Below are 12,516 nucleotides of genomic sequence, written 5' to 3' on the forward strand. Positions count from 1 at the left end.
CAAGAAATTAGAAAAAGAAAACAGAAGTAATAATAGAGACTATCGAGATAGACAATTTGAAAGAAATTATGAAAGAGAAAGAGATAACCAATATTCCAATCATAATTATAGAAATAACTATAATTATAATCCCTTGCAAAATAGAGATAACTCCTATAATAGTTCAAATAATTGGAATAGACCTCCCAACTGGAATAGAACAAATAATTGGAACAGACCCAATTCATGGAACAGATCCAACAATTGGAAAGAACAGAGACAATATAGACCAAATTCCAATAGGTATAATTATTACAGACAAGATTATGAAACCTATGACCAAAATAGGGGAATCACTTATAATACTCCTACACATTTTAATACAAATAGAGAACAAGGAGATATCTGGAAAATACCTATTCAAAATAGGTATACCCCATTAGAAAATGAAAGGAAAGAAAAACCCTCCCTAACCTCCAGAGAGGAGATTTTTTTAGGGAGAAGCCCTCCAATGGAGGGCACATCAACACTCCAAAAAGAAACAATCAGATTAGAAAACACAACAAAAATAAGAAAAAGAACCATAGAGGATGTAGAGGAGGACAGAGAAGAAAAAGCAGAGTCAAAAAGACAGAAATAAAATTAAACTCTCCCACAAAGAAAGGGATTTTTAATATAAGTAAAAAACAATTAAATAATGATGAAGAAAGAATATTAAGTTTGGGACTATCATTTGCCCCATCACAAAAAGTGAACAAGTTTAATACACAAATAAATGTAAAGAAATTTGTGAGGAATCTTACGCTAAAAAGATTATTTTTAAAACATCCCTTAGAGAATTTCAACAAAGTAACCACACAACAAACAGAGAAATTCCAACACACTCAATTGAAACCTAAGTCACAATTTTATCCCACCCAAGACAGGGGAAGCAATCTTGAGCTATTTGAAAAATTAGTACTTTCTGATATAAAGAAAATAGATACGGAAAACCAAAAACAAAAATTTATTCCAAATCTAAACAGGAAAGAAAGAGAAATCCTAAATTCCCTAAAGAATGACCCAAACATAACCATAAAACCTGCCGACAAGGGTGGGGGCATAGTCCTTATGGACACTGAAAAATATTGTGCTGAAGCAGAGAGACTTCTTAGTGACCGAAAAACATACAAAAAATTAGAATTAGATCCAACTAAAAAATATAAAAAGAAACTTCTTAGAATTTTGGAAAATGGTAAAGAGAAGGGAATTCTAAAAGAAAAAGAATATAACTTTCTGAATGTACAACACCCACGAATACCCGTCCTTTACCATTTACCCAAAATACATAAGGATATGAATAACCCGCCGGGCAGGCCGATTATTTCGGGAATAGGGTCTATGACATCAAATTTATCTTTATATGTAGATAACTTTTTACAGAAATACGTGAAAGATCTAAAAACTTATTTAAAAGATTCAACCAGTCTATTGAGATTTTTACAAGATGTAAAGTGGGAAGAACAAATGATTATGGTCACATGTGACGTTTGTTCTCTGTACACTTCAATTGATCATAATTTTGGCATTGAAGCTGTTGATCATTTTTTATCAAAAGATAAGGATATTCTAAAAGAACAGAGAGACTTTCTTTTGGAAAGTATAAGATTTATTTTAGAACATAATTATTTTTCTTTTAATGGGAGGTATTTTTTACAAATAGAAGGTACAGCAATGGGCACAAGGTTCGCTCCAAGTTATGCAAATCTTTTTATGGGCGCTTGGGAACAAAGTTTCCTTGAAAATTCCGAGCTTGGCGCGAACCTTGTGCTCTTTAAGAGATATATAGACGACATAGTGTTTATATGGAAGGGGAGTGAAGAATCTCTGAAAGAGTTTCTTCTGTCAATGAATAATAATGACAGAGGAATTAGCTTCACCCATCACTATAGTCAAAAACATATAGTCTTTTTGGACTTAGAGATAAAAGTAGAATCAGACAAAATCCAGACCAGTACACATTTCAAACCGGTTGATTCCAATAACCTTATTCATGCCTCTAGTTGTCACCTTAACAAATGGAAGGAGAATATCCCAGTAGGACAATGCCTCAGAATAAAGAAGAATTGCTCAAAACATGAGGACTTTGAAAAACAGATCTCTTTGTTGGAAACAAAATTCCAACAAAGAGGTTATAAATCAAAAACTATAGAAGCAGCCATTAATAGAGCGAAAAACACAGACAGAGGAGAATTGTTAAAACCAAAAATAAAATCTACTAGGGAAAAATTTGACGAATATGATATACCATTTGTAAATGAATATAGTCAAGACCATAGTCTGATCCGAAAAATCTTACAAAAACATTGGCATCTGATAAAAAATGATCCGTTGATAGGAGATAAAGTCCAACCACATCCCAGAATGATATTCAGGAGAGCAAGAAATTTCAAAACAATACTCTCCCCCAGTGAATTTAAACCTAGACACCATAAAAAACTAATAGAAAAAGATCTACTAGGTAAACAACTTAAAGGATTTTTTCCCTGCCATCTCTGTAGGGCTTGTCAATATAGTTCAAAGAAAAAATCTATACCAATCCCAGGATCAAAAGAAGAATTTATTATAAAGGATACCATTAGATGCAATAGCAAAGGAGTAGTCTATCTATTAAAATGTTCATGTAATTTATTCTATATAGGGGAAACCACTAGGTTGTTACGAGACAGAATAAGAGAACATTGGAAATTTAGACACCCAATTATATAAACATTTTAGGGAAACCCACAAAAACAAATTATCTGATCTCACCTATTGGGGAATATGTAAAGTAAAACAAAATTGGAGAGGGGGCAATTTTGAACTAAGTCTTTTGAAAAAAGAAGCTGAGCTCATATTCAATTTTAATACCATATATCCATATGGATTAAATTCAGAATTAGACCTATCTCCATTCCTTTGTAGTTGAGTTTTAAAATGTTTTAGCCTAATCTTAACCTATAAAATAGAATATACCATTTTAAAAAAGATCAATTTATATTTATAATAAGATTAATTTAATAAGATTTTTAGGACACCATTGAAATTAAAAAATTACTATATATTCACAAGCACTTTCCAAAAAAAATTTTTTTGCACTCTATTAAAAAATTCTGCACTTTACCAAATAATTATGCACTTTATTTTTAATAAATAATTATGCACCTTACTTTTAAGAATTAAAAAGTAATCTATAACTAAAAAAATTTTTTTACTAAGAAAACTAATATGAAATCACCCTAATAGAAAGATAGATTAAAATTTTTTTAGTTAAAAAATATAAAATAAAAAATTATTTTATTCACGGAATTAATACTGAAATATAAAAGCAAGTTTTAATTCATTAATTCTAATATCACTTTAAGACACACATAAAATCATCCATTATCCTTTTAAATCTAACCTAAATTAATATTTTGAAACAATCTACATTAAATTCAATGACACCACTATTAAAAATATAGACATCTATGTAGATAATACCAATATCCATCAAAAAGATATCATTTTATAGGTAGAGAACCCTAACATAAGGAAGGTGTTGTTAAGACCTTACGCAAAAATATATGTGAGGATGAGAAAAACTAATATATCCCGTATATAACACCATTACCATGGTGTAGAATAAAGATACATTTTCCCCGATTTTCCTTTATTATTATTATTTTCATTTTCTGTCATTTTGTGCTATTTAAGATTGAGTTAGAAAAGCATTACTTTGGGAAATGTTTCTAGCAGAGAATGTTTTTTTAAAAAATGAGAGAGCCTATATTTTCAGTAAAAGAAAAACCCGAAGGGGTTATCCCAAGAGAGCCCAGTGACGTACTAAAGCAGGACCAATCAGATTGAAGGCGGCATTATTTAAATTGGAAAGCTGAGTAATCACAGTATCTTGAAAAAGCCCGGAACGCGGGTGAAACGCGTAGAAAACTGTGATAAAAAGTTGTATTGCAAGGAATCTCTTTGCCAACCCAGACTGCTGAAACCATTCCAAAAGGTACACCATCATACTGGTCGGAGCTAAAGAAACCAGTCACCTGTGTAACCTGCGTACAAAGAGTACTAAGTGCAGGAAGATTAACGGACCTCACACAGATCTACACCTGCGTACACCTGAGTACTAAGAGCAGGTAAAGAAGCCATCGGTTTATAAGAGAGCTTGCGCAAGCTGAAGAAAACCGAATCGCTGCATCGCTACGTTTACCCAAATTTAAAAGACCGGTAAGCCTAGAGACTTCAAACATATTCAAAAAGAGGTAAGACCACCTATGAAGCGGGGTTAACATATGAAGGAGGAGGTAAGACCACTTATATAGCGGTTCAGATATACCTCATAAAGTCATATACCTCATAAAGTGCTATTTAAGTTTACTGCAAATAATACACAAGCAAGATTGTCGCCCTGCTAAACATACTGGATTTTTAACATCCATTTGGGAACTCTGCCACTCTAATCATTTGAGCTTTGATATTTTATCAACTGAACTTGGATACCATATGAACTGTTTGAAACAATTGTGTTATTAAGAGAATCTTTGAGCTTTGATATTTTATCAACTGAACTTGGATACTATATGAACTGTTTGAAACAATTGTGTTATTAAGAGAATCTTTCAAACTAATTCAACAAATCCTTTTGTTTCAATATACAGACCACACCTTTAAGTAATATTTGTGGACATCGTTACTTTATCTGGGCTCTCTCATTTATATTTTATATTTTACCATATCAATATCTGTTTTTACTTTGTGAGTCATTAGTGAAATATTTTATCTATATAGATATACAGCTGTGTATTTTATATGTTTTAGTTTTTTCTCAGCATAAGATTGTAATATAATAAAAACTTTTGATTGTACTAAAATGCTTATGAAATTTATGTGAATAGAATAGATGTATTCTTCCTAAATTCATAATCTATTAAAGGTATACTTATTTATTTGAAAGTATATACAAGAATATTTAGTAGGTAATACATATATTTCCTCTCATAGTTTTTAATACTTTTTAGCTTTTAGTAGCGCCACTCTCAACTACAAATCATTTTAAATTCGTGACCAGGAAGGGGGTTTACAGAGAGAGGCAAAAGTATTTTAAGTCCAAGCGCTGTTTTTATATATATCCCCATTTATCCATGACTGTCGCCATGTCTTGTAAAGTAAACGCCATGGGCGCGCTAGATGTACTTGGCGCCTCTTGAGCGTGAGTCCCTTAAGAGGGATTCAAAGGTTCTGACACGTGGGGCGAGTTATCCATGCTTGTCGAGAGTTGCAAGAGAATGACTGGAGGTGGCAGTTAGGGGAGGAGCTATATAGACAGCTCTGCTGTGGGTGATCCTCTTGCAACTTCCTGTTGGGAATGAGAATATCCCACAAGTAATGGATGATCCGTGGACTGGATACACCTTACAAGAGAAAGTGCTCCATTGGTAAAAACAAATATGTTAAATCAAAGTAAACATAAAAAGGAACAGATTTTGTAAAAAAAAAAACAGCAAACAACTAACTTGCTTTGTTGAAAAATTAGCACTTAAAAATTATCAGTGTAGCTCTGCCCCAGTGTGATAAGAGTGGAGAATTATGAAAACCTAAGTTTTTAATCTGTTAGTTCTGGGCATGAGCAAATCTCACTCGCTGTTATCTAGTCTATTCTTCCTTGTAGTTATCTGACAGGAAGTAAGACGCTGCACAAATGTAGAGTAAAAAATAAATAAAAGGTAAAATCCATGTAAATAGATGAATAATACATATTGCAATGCTTTTTATTAGGTATAACCCACTGCTTAATGTTTTTTTTTTAATTCAACAATAAAACTCACTATTTAACATCCCTAAATATTTAAATATCTCCTTTAAATATTCTCAAATGAAATGTCCTGCAATATTTATGGGAACGTTGCAGAATGAAACAATTAAATATTACGGCTGTTGATTACAAAGCAATCAAAGCTAAAATATAACTTGCTGTATATAAGATATGTAATAAAAGTATTGCAGATATGACAGTATAGATTTCAGAGAGAGAATGCTTCCTTTTCATGTGCATTTAAAGAATGATTAGACACAGTGAAAACAATCCAGTTATGTCTGGTCTCCACTTTACACAAATGCAACAAGCTAAACTCTGCTAAGTGTTTGAACACTTCTCCAATTGGTTATGCTAGGTGAGAGTAAGTGATTCAATACAGGGACAACTAAACTGGAAAAAAAACGTTACTTGTGAGTGCGCGGTGTAATGAAATCTGTTTGCTGTGCTAGCTGTCTCTGGATTGGGCTGTAATTACACCACAGAAGGAAGAAAGATAGCTGAATCTCAATCTAGATAATTTGTGTAAACTCAGCCTTCTTGTCAACGAAGCTCTCACATTGCATGCATGCAAACCACAAAAATCATCTCCAATGAACAAAACAGAGACAGGCTCAGGTTCCGTGCTTGTGACCACCTTTAGATTCTGTCATTGGAGTTTTCAGATTGGTTTAAGCTAAAAAACTGAGGTTAATAAAGAAAACAAAGATAAAGTGATTGTTTTAAGAACACAGAAAATATACTAAATCTATTATTTTAGGGGAAAAAAGACAGGTAGACAAATTACTTAATAAAAATTTCTGTAAGAAAAAAAATAGAGGGTGACTTTTTTATTACATAATGACAATGTCTTATCAAACTCTTTGTAGTATAGTTGTAACTTGTTAATTTTCTATATCAGTAAAAAATGCAGTGTAACTAGACAAATTCATCTACAGAATAAAATCACAAAATGGGTGTGCTGTTGGTATGTACATTAAATGTTGTTCTTTGCAGAAGATGCTATATTTATATAATAAATAACATTGATATATCCCAATTTACAATAATGTGACACTCATAACTTGTGTAAAATAATTTATTTTAGACACTGCTTTTCAGTTATCTGTGCTGCAGTACATTTCTTCAGCTGTGTAATGAATAAAACATGAAGACTGTAATGTTTAATGATGTACAGATAAAGCTTAAACACCTGATTATTTTTTTACTTTGAGTAGCAACTGTATAAAAATACATTTACCTAATAATTGAAATAGATGCCAGATTTTAACAATGATAAGGAGTGTCCTTGATGTGCTTACAGTCAGCAATGGTATACTGGTTGTCTCGGGTTTAATGAAGAGTTTTCCTATTGACACCTGCAGGATCACACTTCTCCTGTCCTCACAGGAGCAGGAAAACCACAGGCCACCACACTGGCGCCATCCCTGGCTATGTCCAATCAATAAGGACTTACTTCCTGGCCATTTGCTGAGGTCACAGAAGCAAACCTCATTAATTATTTCTGCTGGTGCAGCCTCAAGTGTGCTTCTGGCATGACAAAAGAAAACTGTTTGACCTTTTTTTCCCTGATTCTATTTTTGTCCTTAGTAATTATATAAAAAAAAAGGATGAACGCCCATTGTCAGTGGGTTAGAGGAGATTTAGTAGGAAGCATCAGGGAGTGCCAGGGATGGCAGCTTTTAGCGCTGCAACACTTTTATTCCAGTTGATTTATAAATGGGGGGAAAAAGGAAACTGCAGCGCTCAATTCAGTTCAGTGTCATGAAAATTTGGTCACAGCATAAACAATGTTTTCCAAGGCAGATCTGGCCTCGGAGGGAGGGAAGCACCGCAGGGTCTCCAGAGCTTTATCTCCATGGTAACGGCACAGGTCAATAGCTGAAGTCACACCTTTGCCAGCCTTAATTGCCTCTTGCAACTGTAAGAAAAGAAAAAAGAAGGCAAATATAAAAATCAGCAATGATGCCACAATGGAGTACATAATATAACAAGGTGAAAAGATTATCCATATTGTTCTTACACACAGAAGTAGCACCCAGCTTCAAAAGTAAACTATAAAGTGGTCCATTAAAATAATCACGTCATTGTGAAAGAACATGAGACAGCTTTTTTTTGTTTCGGTAACTGATTGGGAAAGTCACGGCACACTAAAGTCAATCAATGAAGAGCTAAATCGCTAACTTACCAACCATTTTTATGTATTTGTGAAAGCAAGTATAACAAAACACATAAATAACCACAAACAGCAGTGCCAGGCAGGTTGCAGTGGATTTTATTTTACTTATATCAATTAGTATTTTAATTCTGTCTTGTTTATCCAATTAATGAGAAATGTTAATATTGTATTTTTTTTATTAGACATGCGCATTCATTCACTTTCGCATCAACAAATTTTGTTGATTAATTTGTTCATTCTATAAAAAGGATAATCAAATGTAAAAAAATGTGTGGTTTTTTATGTTTGATTATCTTGATTATCTCTTTAGTCATTTAACTTGATCTGATCATTAATTAATAGAGCCATAAGTTATTAATTTGCAAAAGAAAACTCAGAATATAGAAACAAATTGCATACTTATTTTTTTAACTTTACTTTAAAAGACCAATATATTTAAATGATTTTGTTTATGTGTGGGCTTACATTTTATACAATAAATGCTAATTTGATATGTAAGGAAGATACATTTCCATAATTACCTAGTTTGTTTAGAATGTTATAATGTATTGTATTTGTTATTAGTAAATGCGTTATTTTTGTGTTTCTGCTTTATCAGTGCAAACTACATGCAATTTATAAATAGTAAGCTATAAAATAGGAACAGCTATAAAAAAGTGTAAACAATATCTTATGTCATTAATTTAATATTTACATTCACTATACAACTTATCCATGCAACCCAAGGTATTTTTATAAAAATGTTATTACTTTTGTATGCATTGTACCATCAGAAAAATAGAACAGTAATAAAAAACGTTTAAAAGTCATTGTTTTAAAAATATATAGACTATTTGAACACAAAACCAAACCAAAGAGAGGCTGAGAAGATTGTGACTCAATTTTGGGGGGAAATGGTAATTTTATTTTTAAAAACATATTAATGAAATAGTCTTATTTTGGAATAATTCTGGATTGTGGGATTTCTGATTTCAGGATATATATATATTATATACTCATTTGAGTTATGGTTGAGATAAAAGCATGAGATAAAAATTTTCCATTTCATAAACTTAAGAGCCATATAATTATTGTATAAAAAAATAGCAAATCTAGGCAAGTATCCCTGCTCTGTATACATTGTTATCAATGCACAAGGGAACTCTGGGTAAGATATGCAAATTAGATATACAATATCTCAAGCTTTTTGCTTCCTAGTATTGTGTTTAACCACATGTCTGGCATGGTCTTTAAAGAGGCTTCATTATAAAAGTTCTAGCAGCAAAAATCTCACCATTAAAGGGACAGTCTACTCCAGAATATTTGTTTTAAAAAATAGATAATACCTTTATTACCCATTTCCCAGTTTTGCGCAACTATATTAAAGGGACAGTCTAGTCAAAATTAAACTTTCATGATTCAGATAGGGCATGCAATTTTAAACAACTTTCCAATTTACTTTTATCATCAAATTTGCTTTGCTCTCTTGGTATTCTTTTGTTGAAAGCTAAATCTAGGTAGGCTCATAAACTGATGTTAAGGTATTGAAACTGCCTGTTATCTCAGTACATTTTGAAAGTTTTTTAAAGTTAGACAGTGCTAGTTAATGTGTGTCATATAGGTAACATTGTGCTCACTCCTGTGGAGTTATTTATGAGTCATCACTAATTGGCTAAAATGCAAGTCTGTCAAAAGAATTGAGATATGGGGGCAGTTTGCAGAGGCTTAGATACAAGGTAATCACAGAGGTAAAACATATCCTATATAATAAAAGGCCAAGTGTGTTTGTTCGAAGCTGTCATGCGCAGTAGAGACTGCGCGCGAGGACAAACACACCTGGCCTTCCAACTGACATGGCATCGATTCTGGCGTCGCGTGGTGGAGTGGGCATGACCGGGCGGGTGCGACGCGGGCGGGGCTGGCCGTGACATGGACGGGGCCGGCCGTGGTGCGGGCAGGGCCGGGTGGGGCCAGATGCCGGGGACGACTGCAGAGAGACAGAGAGCTCTAAAGAGGGGGGATAAAGAAAGGGAGAGAGACAGCAAAAGAGAGGGGGGAGAGTGCACAAAAGAGAGGGGGAGAGAGCAGAAAAGAGAGGGGGGAGAGAGCAGAAAAGAGAGGGGGGAGAGAGCAGAAAAGAGAGGGAGAGAGAGCGCAAAAGAGAGGGGGAGAGAGCGCAAAAGAGAGGGGGAGAGAGACAGCAAAAGAGAGGGGGAGAGAGACAGCAAAAGAGAGGGAGAGAGACAGCAAAAGAGAGGGAGAGAGACAGCAAAAGAGAGGGAGAGAGACAGCAAAAGAGAGGAGAGAGAGAGCGCAAAAGAGAGGAGAGAGAGAGCAAACGAGAGGAGAGAGAGCAAAAGAGAGGGAGAGAGACAGCAAAAGAGGGGGAGAGAGAGAGAGCAAAATAGAGGGAGAAAGACAGCAAAAGAGGGGGAGAGAGAGAGAGAGCAAAAGAGAGGGAGAAAGACAGAAAAAGAGGGGGAAAGAGAGAGCAAAAGAGGGGGAGAGAGAGCAAAAGAGAGGGGGAAGAAAGAGAGAAAAAGAGAGGGAGAAGAAAGAGAGAAAAAGAGAGGGGGAAGAAAGAGAGAAAAAGAGAGGGGGAAGAGAGAGCAAAAGAGAGGGGGGAGAGAGAGAGCAAAAAGAGAGGGGGGAGAGAGAGAGTAAAAAAAAAGGGAGGAGAGAGAGAGTAAAAGAGAGGGGAGAGAGAGAGAGAGAGCAAAAGAGAGGTGAGAAAGAGAGAGCAAAAGAGAGGCGGGATAGAGAGAGAGCAAGGGGTGGGACCGCTGTACTGCAAAAAGTGGCCCGTGTACACGGGGTTTAGGACTATCCTATATAATAAAAGGCCAAGTGTGTTTGTCCGAGGCTGTCATGCGCAGTAGAGACTGCGCGCAAGGACAAACACACCTGGCCTTCCAACTGACCTGGCACAGATTATGGCGTTGTGTGGTGGAGTGGGCGTGGCCGGGCGGGGCCGGACGTGACGTGGACGGGCCGGGTGTGACATGGGCAGGCCTGGTGTGACGTGGGCGGGTCAGGCGTGGCCAGATGCCGGGGCCAACTGCAGAGAGACAGAGAGCTCTAAAGAGGGGGGATAGAGAGAGCAGAAGAGGGTGGATAAAGAGAGGGAGAGAGACAGCAAAAGAGAGGGGGGAAGAGCAGAAAAGAGAGGGGGAGAGAGCACAAAAGAGAGGGGGGAGAGAGCACAAAAGACAGGGGGAGAGAGCACAAAAGACAGGGGGAGAGAGCCCAAAAGAAAGGGGGAGAGAGCGCAAAAGAAAGGGGGAGAGAGCACAAAAGAGAGGGAGAGAGACAGCAAAAGAGAGGAGCGAGAGAGCAAACGAGAGGAGAGAGAGCAAATGAGAGGGGGGGTAGAGAGAGAGCAAAAGATAGGGAGAGAGACAGCAAAAGAGGGGGAGAGAGAGAGAGAGAGCAAAAGGGAGGGGGAGAAACAGCAAAAGAGGTGGAGAGAGATAGTAAAATAGGGGGAGAGAGATAGCAAAAGAGAGGGGGGAAGAGAGAGAGCAAAAGAGAGGGGGAAGAGAGAGAGCAAAAGAGAGGGGGAAGAGAGAGAGCAAAAGAGAGGGGGGTAAGAGAAAGCAAAAGAAAGGGGGGAGAGAGAGAGCAAAAGAGAGGGGGGTAAGAGAGAGCAAAAGAGGGGAGAGAGAGCAAAACAGAGGGGAGAAAGAGAGAGCAAAAGAGGGGGGATAGAGAGAGAGCAAGGGGTGGGACCACTGTACTGCAAAAAATGGCCCGTGTACACATGCTTTAGGACTAGTATTAATATAAATGCGTGGTTATGCAAAACTGGGGAATGGGTAATAAAGAAATTATCTAGCTTTTAAATAATAACAATTCTGGAGTCAACTGTACCTTTAATATACTTTTTACTTCTGTGATTACCTTGTATCTAAGCCTCTGCAGACTGCCCCCTTATTTCAATGAGATAAGAGACAACTTTCAAGGGCATAGAAATAGCATTTGAGCCTACCTAGGTTTAGCTTTCAACAAAGAATATCAAGAGAACAAAGCAAATATAATAAAAGTAAACTGGAAAATTGTTTAAATTGCATGCCGTATCTGAATCATGAAAGTTATATTTTGACTAGACTGTCCCTTTAAAGGACCACTAAAGTCAAAATGAAAGTTTCATGATTCAGATAAAGCGTGTAATTTAAAACAACTTTTCAATATACCATGAGCATTCTTTTTTAATGGTTACTTTCTGAGGCTCCAGGTCCTACTGAGCATGTGCAAACCTATGTCTATGCATTATGTGACTCGCTAATGGCTGTCACATTATGCAGGGGAAGTGAAAAATTTGAAATTTGACTGCAAATGTTCTACTGCAAGTGCTTTTGCATTGTATTTTATTGTTTATTTGTCAGTTATTCAAATCTACTGTATATATAGTGGCCCTTTGAATGGAGTGTTAGTTTGATGCCATACCAATAAAAGAACTACTAAAGAAAGAACTAAAGAAGCATTATTAGCTGGCTGTACCTGAAAAGAGAACAAAAACATGTTTTTAATGCTATCCTTGTAGCCTCCTGAGAAT

At 35.8% G+C, this 12,516-nt stretch overlaps 1 protein-coding gene across 2 annotated transcripts in view; it reads right to left on the reverse strand.

Annotated features, from left to right (window-relative positions):
• Positions 1 to 6,867: 6,867 nt before the first annotated feature.
• The window catches only part of PDSS2 (decaprenyl diphosphate synthase subunit 2), a 632,456-nt gene continuing 626,807 nt past the window's right edge, over positions 6,868 to 12,516 (reverse strand). For both annotated transcript variants that reach the window (XM_053710597.1, XM_053710598.1), the window contains exon 9: positions 6,868 to 7,724. In XM_053710597.1, the coding sequence (XP_053566572.1) occupies positions 7,566 to 7,724 (159 nt within the window). In that variant the 3' untranslated portion in view covers positions 6,868 to 7,565. The remainder of the gene's footprint in view (positions 7,725 to 12,516) is intronic.

The sequence above is a fragment of the Bombina bombina genome, chromosome 4 (genome assembly GCF_027579735.1).
Source record: "Bombina bombina isolate aBomBom1 chromosome 4, aBomBom1.pri, whole genome shotgun sequence".
Taxonomy (NCBI): Eukaryota; Metazoa; Chordata; class Amphibia; order Anura; family Bombinatoridae; genus Bombina; species Bombina bombina.